Genomic DNA, 19,387 nt, shown 5'->3' on the forward strand with positions numbered 1-19,387 from the left:
AAAAACATCCAACTAACCCTGTGATCCCAACCTGAAGGCTCATTTCCTTCCTGTGAACTATTATGTTTTTAATGCATCTCAGCACTTACCAACACAGCTGCAAGATGGGAAATCATACTGGGTTTTGGCAGGTGTGTCCAATAAATTCTTTACAGGCGTATCCAATAACTTGGAAGGTGAGTCTAAAAAATTATTGAGAACAGTTCCAGCTGTTCTTTTGGTCGGGGTTTTCTCAGAAGACAAGTTTGCTTGCTGATCTGAGATTGGGGTTTGAGTCTCAAAATCTGCAGCACTGGTATTTCGTGATAGGATGGTAATAGGGCCTGCTGTTTCAACCTTCACATGTTTGGGTGATTTGAGAGTAAAAGTCTTATGATCAAACAGTGATTTGACCTGTATCTGTTTTAGCTGCTGCTCCATTGTCTCAATGATGCTCTTTTGTTGCATGTTCTCGCAGCCAAAGTGCTGATTCTCTTGTTTAATTGTTTTTTTCCACATTTTGTTTTCCAGCTGTCCAGCCGATGGGCGCATGCAGGCATTAGACTTTGTGCCAGCCTCAGTTTTTATAGGCTTGCGTGCTGCACTGGGACCAATCTCAGTTTTGGGTTGCTGGTATGCTTGTTGCTCCTGTTTTTGCAAAAGATGCCACCGCAGAGCAGCATGCTTTTGAAAATCCTTAGGGGTCTGGGACTGCAAATGACAGCCTCTCTGGTCTTGGCTGTGGGGGGCAGTTTGGCTGTGTGGTAAGTACTGCTGAGGGATCTGTGGAGCTTGTTTGCTTGGGAGGTCTTGGTTCAGACTAGCACCATAGCCCTGTGAGGGCTGGAGGGGTGGCAACTGCAGAACTGAGGCTTGTTGTGTCTGTTGCTCTTGTTCTTGAAAACAATGATTCACATCTTGCTTTGCGGTCAAGTTATTTGAAAAATACTGCACATGCTGCAAATCCTGCATTTTGTTGGATCCAAAGCATTCCATATTTGCGGCGTTCCCTTTCTTCTCGGAAATCAGGTGTCTGTTGTTTGGGCAAGGGTGCTGGAGACTGGCATTTGCCTTCTGAGTGTAAAGGGGAGCTTTGTTGTTCATGGCCTGTACCTGCTCTAGGCCTAGCTGAGGGTTAGGCAGTGGGAATGCAGCTGATTTAGTATACTTAGTCGTAGTTTGGAAACATTCATCTACTTTAAGTTGATTGAAGGATGTCCTGTCTACAGGCTGCTCAGCATTGCTTTGGGGGTGGGATATGGCTTGGGACAGATCTTTAGTTTTCATTTGTGAAGCCGGCTGCTGGTTTGGGGTTAGCTGTGGACTGCATGGCAGTTGCACTGGATGTGCCTGGTTTTGCAGCATCTGTTGCAAGATGTGTGAATGCAAGAATTGCCCATTTTCCCCTGGCTGGGGATTCAAGTGCTGCTGTTTCAAGGGGGCCCCTGAAGGCTGTTCACCTTGTTGTTCTGATCTTGGCTGGAAGTGGAGCTGCTGTGGAGGGTGTTGCTGCACTTGGGACTTGAGAAGGGAATCCACCTTTGTGAGCTGTGGTGAGTGTTTCTGGAATGGCAGCTGCTGGTCAGCTGGAGGATGTGGCTGCAGCTGAGAGCTCTCGCTTTTGTACAGTGGAGGAAATTGTTCCTGTTGCATTATCTTCTGGCTCTGGGCCTGTCCTGAAGGCCCCTTTAAAGAATCAGGACTTCCAGCATACTGTTTTGTATAAACTGTTTGGGCTGTGCTTGCCTGGTACTGAAGAATTGACCGCAATAATGCTTCGCTGGGCTTCTGGGGAGGCTCTCCCTGGCGTAACTGGGTGGAAACCAGTTCTATCCAGGCTGGTTTTGAATAATGTTGAGCCTGTTGTACAGGCTCTTTCACTTGGTCCTTTTCTTTGTCAGGAGGAGTCTCAGGTTCTCTCTGTCCTGGGAAATGCTCATAGTGTTGTTGCAACTCACCCCCGCTTCCATGTGCGTGCAGGTTTTGGAGGGGAGATTCTGACGCCAGCATCACTCCTTCAGGGCGCTGCGGAATCGAGGCGGCCACAGCAGCTTGCAGGTTGCTTTCACTGACATCTTGTGATGTTTGTGCCTGTTGCAGAAGGCTCTGCTGAGGTTGAAGTTGTTGTTGGCTGAGGCTGGGACTTTCTGACATTGGTCCCTCCTGTTGCCCTTCATTTTTTATCTCCCCAGGAAGAGTTTCATCACACCTATTGTTATAGGAGTGGTGTCCTTCTCGCACCGCGGCAGACAGTGCACTGTTCATTTCTGGAGCAGGAGCAGTGGAGGAATCTTGGTGAAAAGTTGAGTTCTGTGTAAAGAAAGCACCATTATTTTCTGCTTGCTCAGAGTACCTTTCCAGAGCAGTGCTCTGAGCTTGCAGGATACTGCTGGAACTTAGAGAGAGGTCTTGGTTGGGAATCTGCCCTATGCTTCCATGAATATTACTGTTTCCTATAGGTAACTGCTGAGGATCATAGCCTGGAATCTGTTGCTGTAGCTGTAGATCTGGCTTCTGAAGTGAACAGCTACCTGGCAATACAGGTGGTTTACTGGAGTCTTTTGTGTTGTAGACCTCAGTAACCACTACAGCTGGCACTTGAGGCAGCTCAGAGTTTGAGGTCTGTGGGGAAGTGATCTGCCCTGAGGTATGGGATGAATGCGTTGTCTCGTAGGACAACTCATTAGTAGCCTGACTGGTAATGGCATTGATATGAGATGTGTTCTTCTGCATTGCTATGGAAACATGTTCTGGATAATATTGAGACAGTGTTTTCTCCAGGAGTTCACCATGCATGCTTTCCATGGAAGAGGCAGAAACTGTAGCACCATTAGGCATTGGCACTGCCTTGTTCTTAAGTAGTAAGACAATGTCCCTGTTATGGCAATGAATATTTTCCTGCTCCTGCTCATCCTGAATCAGAAGGTCATGAGGGTTTTCTGAACCAACACTATTGTATCTTGTAGACAGTATCAAATCTGAAGCTTCATTTTCTTGTCTTTTAAAACTCTCAGATTTCTTCTCACTGTAACAATTGGAGACACTTGGTTTTTCACTGTTATCCTCTGGCTCAGCTTTTTCTCCATTTACCTCTTTGTCTTGTTTCACTTTCTTGCTCTCATGAAGTCCATACAGAGAGGGCTCGCTAAAAGTGCGTTTGATCCCACCATTTTGCATATATTTGGAATATACTTTCTTTTCTTGTAAAGGGTCTGGGTTAACACAGTTGTTTGGACTTCCCTTCTGGTGGGGCACTCCAAAGTTGCTTTTATTGAATAGTGGCTTATGGTCTCCATTTACTTCCACTTCAGATCTCTCTGTTGCTGGACTCCCATTCTGTAGCTTCACTGCAGAAGGCTCTGCCTGGCAAATGTGAGAAGACTGTGGTATTAGAAATGGACTCAATCTATTGCCGTCAACATGGTTGGTTCTGTCCTGTTCCATCTGGCCTGCTCTGAGGCCATCCACAAGGCTACCCTCTGAACGTATCTGAAAGAGAAAAGAAATGGGAGAGAATTTAAGTCAGTTTTAGTTTCCATTGAAGGACAGCCAGTTACTGACAATTCCTGCAGCACTCAAACACCCCTTGCCCTGACAGCTACCACACAGCATGAGCCTGCAAGTGCACCCAAGGGGTGTTTCACTATCCTGGTGCATCTTGCACCTCCAGGTCTCCCTTTTTCTTAAAGGTTTGTTCTTCGAGATGAAAAGAGAGTGACAATACAGAGTGACTTCCTTACTCCCATTTAACACAATAAGATATTTTACCAGAAGAAATCTCTCATAGTGGAGCAAAAAGTATTCTCTGCTTTTGAATGATTTGCATAAACTCCTCTGTCATTACATTTTGCCCTTGGTAAGGCAGAAAGTCATGCTGAAACTGTGGTTCCCAGACTTGGTGCTAATCCTGTAATTTGATCAAGTGTGCCAAACCTCTTTTGTCTGACTTGAAGGAGTATTGCCACCAAGTTTCCAATTAGAGGGGAAAACATTTTTTTTCTGTCCTCAGCTGTCTAACAGGGTCTTTTAAAACTGGCATTCCTGAAGACCATGCAAGTGGCACAATACACAGGACAAAGCCATGGTTGACTGCTGTCTACAGGAAATCTTACAGTTCATCATCAGATCAGTAAAGTTGACAGAAATAGGGTGATTTTTGAAAGGTTTGATGGAAATGGTTTTTTTCAGGTATCAATATCCTTTCAGATTTACATATAGACACCAAGCATGGCTTAAACATGCTTTGGGGTTTGAATTGAGCTCTGCAGCTTTGGAGCTTGGATTTTTTTCTTCTTTGTTGGGATGGGAAATCCCATTTTCTCATATACTCTTTATTTACAAAGTGAAGATTTTAGCTGGATAAAAGTACTGACAATGTGCAGTGAGCAAATTCCGTACAATAACAAGCTAATCCTGTTCACATGCATCTTCCCAGAATTCACAGACCCAGTTAACACAGATAAAGCCCTTGTTTGACTCTGCTTATAATTTATTCTTTGTTGGTTTATGGTTCTCAACTCGTCACAAATGACAGAAGGCAGACTGACAGTGGGTCTTACAGATTTGCAGTTGCACAGAGAAAATTTGGATATATATGCACATCTGCTCTGAAGCTTTTATTTTTGGTTTTCATAAAGGAGAATCTGAAGGGTTCTCTATTACCAGGTCAGCTCTGCTCAGATTGCAGAGTCAGGAGAGGCATTACACGTGGCTGGTATTGTCACTACATAGGAAGAACTATTATACTGAAAAAATTCTCCCATCATGATTGCTCTGCTTATGTATTTATCCTACATTATTATTTTTATATTATTAAAATGTAATTTAAAATATTATTTCGATGTAATTTATCTAGTTTTCAGTGCCGTATTACCTTACTCAGTTTAATAATATGATCCTAAAATGCTTTTATAAATAATAGTAATCCATTAAATACATTGCATCCAGCAGAATTCTCTCTGCTTGCAGCTCTGAATTCAGTAGCAGGACAATTCAAATGCACATTTTGACCAGCAAGCATCTATATGATAACTTGTATTCATTTCCTCTGAATGCCATACTTGTTTTTAGATTTACTCTTGAAGTTTGATTTTTTTTCTTTCTTTACTCAATTTATGTTTTTTTATGACAGAAGTAGATAAGTTCTTGCTGCAGGTAATGATACTTTAAAAAAGAATTTTTGCAGGGAAAACTAAGAACAGAAAGATGGAAAAAAATGTTTGTCAGTCTTGCCTGGGTTTTTTTAACATGGTAGTGTAGGCTTATTCCCTTCTAGAGGTATTTCCCACCCTAGCTTTATAGTACCACAAGACATGAGCCTTTGCAGCTTTCCCAGAGAGACGATGTTCTACGCTTAGCAGAAATCTGTGTGGAAAAGATTCCTCTGATGTGTCATTCTAGGCCAGGCAGCAGAAAGATGCTCCCAGAGTGTCTCAAAAATAAAATGCCAGACTAATTTGGAAGCCATTCTTTGCCTCCACAAGTTTCATTCCTAAAAACTGCAGGTGAATCACAGACATGAGTGTATAGGCTGCTGATTTTCATAAGTATGAAATGAAATTAAATAAAGGGCACCATAGTGATTAACACTGTGCTGTCAAGCTGCTTCTAAAAGATTTATTTATTTTTAAAAAAGTTTTAGTCTGTGCAACTAAGCTGTGAGAAACTTTGTCTGGCCCTCAAAATCTGCCTTGCAGCTTTTTTTCTGGTGTACTTTGTGGGTTACAACCAAATTCCTTCTGGGATTTCCCAGGCAATCTTTCTTCTCAACTCCTTACTATCTGTCAGATAAACCCACCATTTTCTTTAGAAGTGAGGCCTCCCTGATTTCTTTAAACTTAGCTTGCAAACCCCTCAAATGAGCACATCTGTGGTCAGAAAAGAGTCTTAAGTTCATGCTGTTCTCCAAACTCATGAGGTTCTCTTGTGAGATGAATTATTGTTCATGCATTCTCAAAGATCTTATAGTATGTTGTCCCAAATTCAGACCACTTTCAGTGTAAAAGACACTGGTGTTAGACATTGCAAAGAACATGGGAATCATTTGGTTCTTCAAAATACAAAGTTAATTCATGCATTAAAAGTGCCAGATTTGCATTCTTTGAAATGCATCTAGGATGGGGGTAACTTTGCATTATACTTATTTCTCTCACTGTCTACACTCAAGTTATTCACTATCCTCAAGTCACAACTGAGTAAAAATCTTCCTCAAGCAACTACAAATCACAGCAAATCTAAAGTAACATGATTTGTAATGTAGAACTGGCAAAAAATAAATGGCCACAATATCTTTATTATTGTTTTTACCTGGAGCACCATGAAATAGTACTCCTACTTGTTTGCATCTTAAAAAGTCTTTGTGGTTGTCCTTACAGAGGTGAACACTCTACCTCTAAAAGTAAATCTACCTTCCCACAAGCGCAGCATTTAGACTTTTTTGTCTTTCCCATAACTGTATTTTATCCAGACCATTTAGAAGCTCCACATATTTTTCTTCAGCTATAATTCATTAGAAATTCAAGTCACATCATCAGCATCTGTGAAACAATTACTGCATCTAGGACTGACTCTGCAGTCTAATCCATCATAATGACTGGACTCTTTGAAGATGCCACGATGCATGACTTAAATATAGCACATTACTGTGCAAATGGATCAGCATCTCATCCCACCAATATGCATTCAAGTTATAATTCAGATTACCACTGTTTGACTTTTTCAGATGCAATCGATGTAAGTACATTTATTTCTTGCTGCACACAGGGCACAAACTGGAAACCAGGCACTGAATGAGAGCCTGAGATTTTCTTGTTGTTTGTTTTATGGACAAGTTTGGCATATTCCTGCCACCTCTTATCAATATACTGTGAAAGGTATTGTTACAAGGAGAAGAGACATTTCTGCACCAACAGAAGCTGTGTCATTTTCTTTCACAGAAAATCTTTCTTTAGTTTTAGCCAGGTCTGAAGGTTCATAGCTTATTTTCTATAGCACCTGTATCTGGAGAGTTTGTGAATGCAAAGCAGCTCAGATGAATGAATGAATAAATACACCCACTGCAGGGGAGTACAGCCTTCTGCAAAACTGGGCAAGATTCCCAGAAGAAAATGTAGGTGGGGGAATAGCTGTGGTAGAGCACTCGCGGACCTAAAAGGACCAAAAGGTGCGAGGTCAGATGGGTTGTTTCCCCTTCTGGCATTAGCTGAGATAGACGTTTATCTCCTCAGAAGATTTTTTCCCCAGGAGAAATACACATCCTCAGATCATAGCCTCAGCTGACTTGTGCTCAACTGATTATTGCTATGAGACTCGGGAAAGCAGAAGTCAGATACCCAGAAGCTTGTTGATGGCTCACTGGGTTGTTCCAGGGGTGTTGCCACAGCCTCCATCCTGCTGGCACCCTTCTGCCACTGCCAGATGACACAGAGGTTTAAATTGCTCCCAGACAAGAAACCCCTCTAGCACTTTCTTGACAGGAGGTGAATTTGCCCGTATGCCTTGCCAAACTCCAGTTTGGTAAGTTGTACTTTCTGCTTACACTCTCCTGCTCCTGTTGTCTGTGTACGGTAGCTGGCTTCACTTTTGGCTACCTATCCTTATGTGCTGTTGTTCAGCTGCATCTCTCCTCTGAAGCTCATGCATCTGGCAGAATTCCAAATACTGAACTTCCAACACGTGAAAAAGCTCTTGAAGTTAGGGGTTTGGGTTTTTTCCTATTTCACTAAAAAACGAAAATATGAGAAGAGGCACGAGTGGTTATTACTTAGGTAAGGGCACTGATGCATAACATTGTCAGAAAGTTCAATTTCTGTTCTAAAACCTGAAATCTTCTGGACTTGCTTACAAACAAAATTGTTTCTGATTAACCCTTTGACAAAGCTTTCACTTTTTTAATATTGGAACAAGGTGTGTAGGCAGTTATAGTGACGCTTAACACCAGGATTTGATATTATGGGATGTGTTTCCCTGGCATAGCTAAAGACCAATTTGCAGCTGTGCCTTTGGTTAACAAACCTGTAAGCAACTGCCAGTGTCCCTAGAGGAGAAAAGACGTGCAGTGAACTCAGATGGCTAAGGAGTGATAGCTAACACATCAAAACTCCTTATTGGTGAGACATTTCCATTATTGCTGGGATAAAAAGTTGAACACGTGTGGTATAGTTTAAGGATTTCTTACATGTTTTGCACTTAAGGTACTGTCGTTTATACAGAGAGAAACAATGTGAACTTCCATATGGAAACTTAGAGGAGAGGCAAGACAGGACAGATTCAAGAGAGATTGCATTCATACCCAAGGTGAACTGAAGCTCAAAACACAACATCCCCTAAGGATTTGCTCTGCTCCTTACCAGCAGCACTGCTGTGCTGCCCCACTGCACATGTGATGGCTGAGCAAAACACAGTGAAACTTCAAGGCAGATGTAAAGGAGGGCCCAGAAGGACAAGGACACTCTGTTGTTAGCTGAGATCTGTGGCTTACAATAGGGTCTTTTTGCACTACATTCAACTCTCTTCATTTGGATAGTTTATTTATTTAGGGCATTAGCAATGCTTTGGAAAAAACTTGAGTAAGGATGCCATGCCTTGCCTGTCCCTTGAATTTTTTTAGTTAAATCTATATTTCTTCCTAAAATATGCATACTGCTTTCTTATTGTAACTTTAAAGAGCAGTTAAGGGGTTAATCTAGAAACTCCTCAATGACACTGTGACTGTATTCTGCAGAAGCTCATATTACATGAATATAATTGTCTTCTCTGGCATTTAAATCTATGATATTCTGTGTCAAACAAAAGAAAATGTGGGATGGATAAGATTTGTTGCCTAATTTATAGCTAATTCACCCTTAATTTACAGGGAAAATGGTGACTAGCGAATATACACACAAGCAGACATACAGGAATGAAGAGCATGGGATTTGTGACATATGAGGATTAATAATTCATTAAATCTTCTCCAAGCCAGATGCTTCGAAATTCATGCATTTTTAAAATCAACTAGTGCTAAACCCCCCTCAATTTACTGACACCAGTTCCTCCATTTCAGTGATACAATGGTATAATTGCAAAAGCACTTGAATCAATTTGATTTTTGAACTCAATGCAGAGGGCATGATAGTAAAGCTAAATAGTGATTTCTCCTTGCTACATTACATAACCATCAATAAGACTGGATACTGCATAATTTCTACCCAGATGTGGAAAAAGTGTACTATTTTAACAATTGTATAAATTCAAGGGAAGTAAAAATTAAATGCCTCTACAATAAGGGTGGAAAAAACCAATTATGCAAAGGAAATGAATTCAGGATTATAAAATATGAGTAAACAGAAATTATACTGTTGTATCACACAGCTCTCCAGTTCCTATTTTTTGTGATTTGTGTTCCATACAAACTTTGTACCTAATTGTACTCTGTAGTTCTTCTAGCAAAACACTACAGCCCTAAAGTGGTTGCTTTAAATGCCACCATAGTATGACCAGATAAGAAATATTTCCCTAAAAGTCAAACTTCAAAATCAGATTGAATTTAAGAAACAAAAGGACCCTCCTGTTGCAATAACCAGATCATTCAGGGTGAGGTTGCCATCTCTGTCTGTTCTTGCCAGTTATGAGCTCTTTTCTGTAGTTTAGGTTTGGTGTATGGCGGATCCAGGTAGTTTGTATGGACAGACCATTCCACAGAGCTGCAGTGCTCCCCAGGTTAGCTTGTTTGGTACTACCTTGGGTGCTGGGATGCCAACATACTCTAAGACCAGTATTGCTCAATTTCTTGAGCACCACCCTAACTATTAGATGTCTTTAACAAATACAGGGAAGCTGAACTAAAGCATCCTTTCATCTTTGCTGTTTTTTTAAGAATCTTTGTATCCGACAGACAGAGTTATAGCCTTAAATCTCAGGGATGTTCAAATAAGCATGTGTTCAGTGAGATGCTTTTGCATAATGAGAGAATTCTCTGTGAAGTCTGGACCAGCAAAATTATTTCAAACTGTGACCCACACAGGACATAATTCAGTAATTTCGCAGTGCCTGTGAATTAAACACTGGCAAAGATGTTTGTGTTGGAAAACAGAACAGTCTCTTTTTCTTCATCTCAGTCCATTATGCTAGGCTAGGTGTGTTGATCAGTGTTAATCAGGTGCACAGCTGGTGCTTTGACCCATTTTTGATGTCTAGAGAAAGGATGTTATTTGAGGGATGATTTTCCTCTCAGTACTTCAGCTACTCCATGTGTCAAATGGCAATGGTGATATAGGCTGCTGATTAAAATCAGCTCCCTGAGAGCAACAGCTGACTTCTCTTGCTCTTCTGGCCAAGCTCTGCAGTGCAGCCTCTTGTGAGCACGCCAGGATAAGCAAGCGTTGGTGGCTGAACAGTTCCTCAAGGCACACTTGATGTTATCAACCTGCTGTTTAGGGAGGGTTACCAAGAGGTCACTGTCATCATTATCTTCCAGTTTCTGTGATCTTTGTCCATTTGGCTTCAGACCTGGATGTAGCACGGATTTCTTCGGTTGATGACTTCCTAGCACCATTCAAAGGTCAGTTATCCATGATGATTTCATCACAGCTTTTGGCAGAGTGAAAAACCACTGGATGGGAAAAAGAAACACTGGCAAGCTAAAAATTTCAAGGTTTCATCTTGTTGGGTCAGTAACACTAGAAAATAGATGTATGAGCGGAAGAACTGATAAAAGAGAATAAAACCTTGTGGGCTGCATTGTCCTCAGAAAACCTATTTACACAGCTCTGGCTTCCATTATCCTTTGAACTTTATGTAGAAAATCCTGTTGGTCTCACAGCTCTGTTGAAACCAGTATTTTTTACAAAATGCAGTTTTCTTAAATTTCTTTTTAAAAGTTGAAGGTCATACTGAGAAGAGAGTGGGGAGAATGCAAAGAGAAGGTTGATGGCTCCAGGTTGTGTGTGCTCTGACTGGTGCTCCTGCATGTCCAGATGGTAAAGCAGAACTTTCAGTCCCTTCACTGGCCTCACTACAGTAGCCTTTACACCCCTCTACACATTCTTCCTTTGTTTTTCTCATGGCTCTGCCACACCTAGGCTGGGATGTTGTAGTGAACTCAACTTTTGGCTGCTGTGTTTTGAGAAATGAGAGGCAGCCAAAGAGGCAGCTCCCACACTACACAGCATGCTGTGTGCGTGCCAATATAGCCAAGGGGCAGGTTCTGGGGATCCCTTCCAGGGCCAGTGAGCCTTGAGATGCCCTGTGTCCCTGTGAGAGATGCTGTCTGCCCCTGCATGTCCTGCTGGGGCTCCACTTCCACACAGTGGAGCTGGAGGAGTTGAGCCAAAACAAGGGTACTTGCTTTGGAAACATCTTACACTGTTTTAATTGTTGCATGATTTAATTTCAAAATGTGTTTTAATTTCCACCTGTGATTTAGCTTTATTCCTCCCAATTTGTGCCTTTCGTGACTTACAAACCAGACCAATTTCTCATAAACACATGGGTAAAATAGGTTTGTTGGTGCCCTGTTCCTTGGCTTCAGGGAAACACCAGCCAGACCTGTGCCAGTCCACTCCAACCTGTTTTCAAAAGTCTCTGATGCTGAGGGTTACATAATAACACACAGTTACATGCAGTAATTAATCTAACTCATTAGAAAGCTTGTACCATTTAAAACATCACCTTAGATCAGCTCATCCCATCTGCCACAGACATGCAGAACAGGTTTTTTTCCTTCTGTGCTATGGCTTCTTTCTCCCCATGTAATTGAAGATGTCATTAATGCTCCCCCCTAAGACAGAATAAACAACCCAGTTCATGACATCCAATCTCCTCCCTGGGTGGATCTATATCCATACTGTTTGTTCCCTGACCAAATGCATGGAGGTCACACAGCAAATCCACAGTCTGTTCTCTGGAGACATAATGCACATGCTACACTCTGCTAGATTTTCTCCAAATTCAGATGCTTGATATATAAGCAGCTATAACATGTATCTGTATAATCTTCCAAAAACCTGTAGGAATTACCTTGACTTTCCCCTCAGTAACTAAGCAGTTTTATTCCCTCACTGTATAAATCACACTGAATTCAGCAGAATAGGCTTGTTACTCCTAGCAGAGCTTTATAGAAAAGGTTGTTTCCTTAAAACCTTTCAGTGTGCTAAAGTCTTCAATCTACTCACACAAACATCTCTTCTGACTTCCACTGTTGCTGAGGCAGCACAGAAGATAAGAATCTGATGCATTTTTAGAGATCTATTGAGAAGATGCTCCCTGAAGCTATGGTTGCCACTCAGCTTTTCTGCATTTGTGTGTGGTCTTCAGGAGCAGTATTCATGTGGGTTACTGCAATCTACACAGAACAATGGCATGGATTATTGGGCTGAAATCCAAATCTGAGAAAACAGTTACCTCTCCAGATGTACCAGAGATGAAAGACAAGTTGGTTTTGATGACCAGAGCCAGCTGACAACAGTTGGTTCTGAACAGTTGAGGTCTAATCCTGATAAAAGCAAAACTCTGGGAGAGAAACAAAATGTGAGCTAGTGCTGCCGTACCACAGTTCCAAGCCCACAAGAGAGCTTGGCATGGGTACTGTTACCATCCCCTTCAGCTTTAGGTTTGAGATGAAGATGTAGGACGGTGTTTTCATGTTGAATACTCAATATAGAAGCTTGGGAAGAACTTGGTCATTGATCTTCCTAGATAAAAGGGCTCAGGACCCAAACCAACTTCACATCATGGCAGCATTTATTGAGGAGTTGCAGCCTAGCTTCTTAAGCCTGGCTTGAAAAGCATATTTTCTGTAGTTACCATCTTGGCTACAGTATTTTCCTTCCCTTTCTAAGTTTAGTTTTATATCCCTTTCCAAGACAGTATTTAGGTTTTTCTTTAGAAGGTTGCTGTTAATCTTGTTCTGAGGATCAAGTGATAGGCTCCAGTTTGCACTTCCACACAACCAAGGCCATTTGTCAGTTACTTCTTATCTTGTTCTATCCCCACTTACAAAGGATGTGGGTTTTATGTATAGCCATTTAAAACTTCTTAGTATTTAAGCACAAATGGGCAGTATATGGGGAGTTCTATGTATTTTGTGACAAGAAACATTTAAGAAAACTACTAGAAAAAAAAAGATTATTACAAGGATACAGGCTTTTTTCTTTCTGTGGAATATCACTTAGGTATTCCAGAGAAACTGGAAACCAGTAACAAGTCTAGATTTTGTGAATGAGATGATTGCCTAAAACACAGCTCTAACATGAAAGTTTCTCCCTTTAACCAAATTAAAAGACTGGATAAAATTTGGAATTGCTGTGCTGAGAAACAGTTGGGACCTGAGAACAAGCTGGCACTCCTGCTTTTCTTTAATTTCCAGTAATTCAAAGGAACATTGTTTCTCCTGTTTAAATTTTTCTTTTTGTGGCGGGATGCAACATGAAGAGGCAGAAAATTCACTGCCAAGCTAAAAGGAGACAGGGAAACTGGTAGATTGTGATTTAACTCTCACTAAGACTTTTAGACTCACACAGCTGACATTTGGAAGAGCGGCATTTGAGCAGTCCTGAAGGGAAGTGCAACACTTCTCTCTCTGTCCTTCCTTTTCAAATATTTTCAAAGCTTTGAAAACAGTCGGTTGTTCTTTGCTCTGGCAACTTGCCACTTGCTGCTGGCTCACATGAGTTCATGGTCGTCTGAGGTATCTAGTGGCCTGCATGGATTTGAGAGAGTTTGAAGCTCTAATGAAAGACCTTTGATATTTCGGGATATTTAAGAGACATACAGAAATGGGTGAGTTAAAAGAGCTGTTGTCAGCCTCTGCAAAGCCCACTTCATATTCTCAGTCATGAGATACCGTTTCACTAATTGATTATTGTCTGTCCCCAACACAGCCATGCTCTTACTGCACAAAGAAGCAGTGTGGATGAAAGGCTCACCATTGTAAAGTACACACTCAACTGGATTTAGAAAGCTGGGAACTACAGATAAATCTAAGATGTGAGACTACTTTGAATGAAACTCATAAATCATAGCTGAGACTTTTTCAGCTTAAGTAAACATCTTTCCTACAGACAGTGAAAGTTAATGGATGCCTTTTAAATGCCTCTCTTTAGTCTTCCTAAGAGGACCTAAGCAGGGGAAGTCTCCTCAAAAGGATCAGGTGACTTTTCATTCTTTAAATCCACACCTCCAGCAATGAAGACTTGATCCCACAAGCCCTGCAGAACTGCTCCTACCTGGCAAGGTTATGCAGAGTGTTTGCCAGGCTAGTCCTTCAGCCAGCAGCCTCATAGCTGTGGTGGTCTTGAGCTCAAGAATGCAGGTGTAGGAGAGAACGCCCTGCATTGTGTGCTTGAGTAAGTGTGTGCACGTCCTCATGCGCCAAGTGGATTGCACAGCACAGTCTCTGCTTTTCTTGCCAACACAAACCTATGGTCCCTCTGTCACCCGTGCTCCCCCAAAACACAGCAGGAAGAGAACAGTTTTAGGGGCAAAGCAAGGATTATAGGCAAGGATTAAGCTCTGATATAATGCAACTGGTTTTACTCAGAAGAAATACAGCGCAGACTGTGATTGGTAGTGTTACTTCTATACAACCTCTGGGGACAGTGAACAGCTGCTTTTTCATTACAAAAATGAAGGAGGAGTTGGGAGAAGAGAGGAGACATCCATCAGAATACTCAATGTCTAATGCTGTCAGCTAAGCTAATATGAATGCCACTGTCAAATGCATGTAAGGGTACTTTATCTTTGGTTTGTTAACCTTTGAGAGTCAGCCAGGTTGATTATGAGAAAATGAGCTAATATTTTTACTGTGGGAAGGGTGGGGGACAAGGATGAATGGCAAACTTTATCTGCTTATTACACTCCCCAGCAAACAAACCTTCCTAACAGCCTCATCGGGTTCACAAAAGCTTCTGCAGAAATGGTATTTAATAAATCAGATGTGTGTCTCAGCTTTCCAAACCAAAATTGCCTTAAAAGTCTTTGGTAGGTATTGGTGATTAAGCAAATGTTCCAAAAAGTTAGTTGCACCTACAATTAGAACTGAAAACAAGATAGGAAAAAAAAAATGTCCTGGAGTACCTGCAGTTAACCTTTAAAAAAGCATGTGGAGGACTTCAGCAAATCAGGTGAGTGCTAGAGACAGAACGTGTCCCCATACTGCTGTGCATCAACTGTGCAGCATGACAGAGAGAAATTATATCACAAAGAAGTTTGGACTCTATGTTCAGGGATGCTGATGGCTCCAAGCCCATCCTATTTCCTGCCTTTTCCCTCTAGCACTTTTAAAGTCCTGTCACCAATAGGTCCCAACAAAACCATGCTCCTCTCTCTGAGCAGAGGGGCCAGCTGAGCAAGCAGTGTATACAGGGCATATGTCAGCATCATCCAGCAGGGCCCCAGTCCCATCCTGCAAATTGATGGGGATTCAAGCAGCTCTCAATCTCCCCCTGCCTGAGCTCCCTGACCCAACCCTTGTTCCTGGAGCTGTGGAGGCAGAGATGTCTTCAGAGTTGTTAGATGTTTTCTCATACGCTGCAATATAACCAGGAACCGCAAAAGTCTTACTCTGCACTTCAGCTTTTCTGTCTTCATTGAAAAAATTCAATGTCTTGAAAACAGCTGGTACTACTTAATGATCTTTTGGTAACTAAGGCTGATTCCTTTTGTTATGCTTGCAGAAGATTAAATTTTGCTCTGGACTCTATTGCCTGAAGGAGGCTATTGTAAAACAAGATACTCAGAAATCAGCAAAAAGATGTTCAAGCTAATAGAACACCAAAACATTTTAACTCTAGTGGTGCTGCTGCCAATGAGTTAGAGAAAAGATCCTGAGATTATGCTAAAACCAGTCTGGTATTGTGGGCTAATGGCTGAGGAACTGCTTTGTAAAAATGTGCACAGCCTTATAAATTAATCAAACCTCCATGATATAGAAGATGCTTCTTTGAAATTTGGTTTTAAATCCTGACTTGGTCACATAGACTATCATGGAAATAACTAGATGCTGGTAACTACTGCTGTAGTTTTAAATTAAAAGAGGGAAATACAAAGCTCAAGGATTTGCAGTCCCCTTTACAAGAGACACACTGGGAAGAGTTTGTGTCTACTGAATACTGAAAAGCTCAATCAGGATTCCAGAGGCAATTGCTATGCAAGATTAAATATGTGGTCTGCATTAATAACTCTTTCTCTGTTTGTTGTGTCAGATTGTATTTGTGTTGGAGGAAAGATTGGTGTACTTCAGATAGCAACAAGGAAGAGAGAGAGAGAGATTTTGAGAGAGATTTTCCATTACAAGGTTAACAAGAGGAAGTGGATGGGGATGAGGGAATGTGCTCCACAGAACTGCAGGAATCTGAAGCTGGAGGAAGGCATTGCAGCAACTAGAGACTGTGGCTAAAACTTTTGATGACTAAAAACATTGACAGTAGTTTTTAGAGATGAAATTACAAAGGATTGCCAACCAACAGTCTTCAAGTTTCCATTGTTGGGATGCCCCTGCAGCACCTGTGGGGGTTGGCCTGTGAACCCTGGAATCAGCAGGCAGTGACGTTTGCTGGGTGTTAATTACAGAGGCTTCCCCCTGGATCTGGCTCGCTGGGAACATACTGCAGAATTTACACTGACTTATTTGAAAGTTTAAGCTCCTGCTTTGCAACTATGGCACTCATTTCCAAGTAACTGCAATAACTTTGATTCTAATCAGTCTTTATAGGAACGGGCCTGTGCAACCTTCTGACCCCTCCTAGTGCAGAGCAGCTCCATAGACCTTCCCGGTTCTGCCAATTTGCACTGGAGTACTCTCCTCCCATCTAGCCTGGCACTGGCACACACACTGAGATCCCACCTGCAGGATTTTTGAAGCCACTTCTTTGAGGCTCTCTGGAGAGCCCTCCTACTCCCCACAGAGATTACCGAATGGTGCTGGGGCTCGCACTGACACCACTTCCTTTATGCTCCAGCTGGAACAGGGCAGCAGCCTTTGCCAGTTATTTATATAGATCACAACCACAGATACAGGCTCACAGGGAACTGCAGTAACCAATACATAACAATGCACAAAGTGCAGGAAAAACATTTTGTAAGCACTTTAAGCATCACCGTTGCCTCTTTCTGTGAAAGCTACAGAGAGGTTTTTATAATAGACCGAACCAGGATAATTAAGGCAAGTACTGCCAACATTATCTCTCAGGAGTAGATTTGCACTTCACACATGAAAACATGAACAGTAACTAATGCATGTTATGCTGAGCATACCTGATTAACTCTCCCTGAAGGATTCAGTGTGGCCAGACACTGTAAAATAGTGGTCATAGGCCATGAACTGTGTACATCATCACATGGAAAAATGTTGAACACACAGGAGAGGATATAGGGTGTTTTTTCTGACCAGAAACTCAGGAATGAACTATTCATAGGAATTGTAAAACAAAGAGCTAAGCCATTTAGTTTTAAATGAACTTGCTTGAGTTGAGACTTACTAGGTTTTTAGTAAGCAGACTGAAAAGAGGAGCAGCTGTAACAATCTGTTATTAACTTTTTTCTCATTTGTGGCCTTATCATCATTTAGATTTAGTTTTAGGTACAAGAACTTACATAACTGCAAAATTATTTATTACTTTATTAATATTTTCATTTCTGTGGAGTATACATGGAAAAGAGGACCATAAACTTTTGCATCTGCTGCATGGATGGAAAAATTGCAGTTGTCTAGGCCAGATATCAGATTTTTTATGCTGAAACATTACAGATTCTAGTAACTTAAAGGCGCTACCATTGATTACAGGAAAAGTAGTGGTGGTATTTTGTATATTTGTCATGCCCCAGTAACTCCCACAGTGCTCTTCTGTTGTAACACTGCGTGTTTCATGGCTTGACAATGTTTTTTTTGCATTCTTTGTATTTTTTGCTTGAAGGGAAGATCTTCTGTAAGCCATTTAAAAAATAACCAAAACCCCCTTTATTTTTAAACTCTAGTTTCTGTATTTCCCATCTTCTCATCTCATCCTAATATTGTCTTTTCTTAAAGAGGAAAAAATAGATTTATAGTATTTGAATGAAGAAGACAGATGATATTAAGTAACTGACACCTCAAAAGAGCAAAGATCATCAGCTTTCTCTTTCAATGTTATATTAGACAGTGCATTTGACAAAGTTAGGCTGTCAAATAGATCATCTGCTGGGAAGATTTACACAGTTCTCTCACTTCTTATCTCCACTCATGACAGAAAGCTTAGTTAAAATCAAGTCATCCAGATGAAAAATGGGAAACTGTGCTTCTTCACACAAATTTTTTGGTGATTTTAAATGCACAAAGTAGATGCATTAGGTTCCTGCCCTAATCCTGAATGCATATTTAGCATCTGAGCATTTGAGGCAGAGCCCCAAAAAGTCAAAATGACAGCAGAAGATGTTAGATAAGAGGGATATTTCTGAAAGATTCCCCACACCCAGGAGTATGTAAATTAATGCCCCATCTGACTTCGATCCTTGTTCAGTCTGTCTTACAAGCAGAACTGAGAAATTCTTCGCAGAGGAAAACTGAATAAGTGTTGGATGGGAAGAAATCTTTCTTTCCTCAGTTCTTCTACAGTCCTCACAGCTGGTTGCTTTTATTGACTTCATTTCAACTTTAGCTGTATTTGAGAGCTGCTGAGGAAGAAAGAAAATCTAGGAAAATCTTGTGCTTATACTTCTTGTCTCACAGAAAAAGTTCTATATTCCTTCTTCTTTTATTTCTTCCAGTTGTAAAACAGAACTAAAATTTTTCTTGGCTATCTTTAGGGGTAAAGAAAAGGGATTATTTCCTAGCTTTAAATGGCATTTTAGCAATTCAGAAAAACAAGCTTTTGTTTGAAAAATGAAGAACAGTATCATCACCTTGTATAAGGTGATACAAGTGATATAGCAAGATTTTTGGTTTTGCAAGATAAACCCTAATTCTGTAGTTCAGATATAAAACAGGAATCTTTGTAGCTAGCAGGAGTTTCAGAAATGCATAATTATTGTCACAGTTGACCTTTTCTCTCCTTGAGTTTATGGGTGTTTTCTCAAGAAGTAGAAATTCTTGTTCTTGCTGTGCATGGAGATAAGGACAGTGTCACAGAGGGAGGCAGTTGTGTTTTCTTAAAAGGTAAATTACTATTTAAAGAGGGAGGGAAAGAACAGACAGAAACTGTTTGGGGGGGAAAATTTTGCCCAGGGGAAGAAGGAAATATGTAGTATCACAGCTGAGACTAATTACACTGAAAAGACTAAGAAAAAAAACCACAACAGTGAAGAGGGGAATCCAAAGCTTGTAGAAGTAAAATGCACCCACCGAGGGTAAAATGCCAGAGATTAGCATTCGGATTTGAAACTGAATTGATTTACTGACTTTCTAGAGAAAAAAAGAGGGGGGGGAGGTGTTTTTTGGATTTGTTCTTTTTTTATT

At 41.1% G+C, this 19,387-nt stretch overlaps 1 protein-coding gene across 2 annotated transcripts in view; it reads right to left on the bottom strand.

Moving 5' to 3' along the window:
* Positions 1–19,387, bottom strand: part of TET2 (tet methylcytosine dioxygenase 2) — a 71,185-nt gene that overhangs the window by 20,592 nt on the left and 31,206 nt on the right. For both annotated transcript variants that reach the window (XM_021531460.3, XM_021531459.3), the window contains exon 2: positions 90–3,468. In XM_021531460.3, coding sequence (XP_021387135.2) covers positions 90–3,468 — 3,379 coding nt within the window. The remainder of the gene's footprint in view (positions 1–89; positions 3,469–19,387) is intronic.

Source organism: Lonchura striata, chromosome 4, assembly GCF_046129695.1.
Source record: "Lonchura striata isolate bLonStr1 chromosome 4, bLonStr1.mat, whole genome shotgun sequence".
In the NCBI taxonomy this organism is placed as follows: domain Eukaryota; kingdom Metazoa; phylum Chordata; class Aves; order Passeriformes; family Estrildidae; genus Lonchura; species Lonchura striata.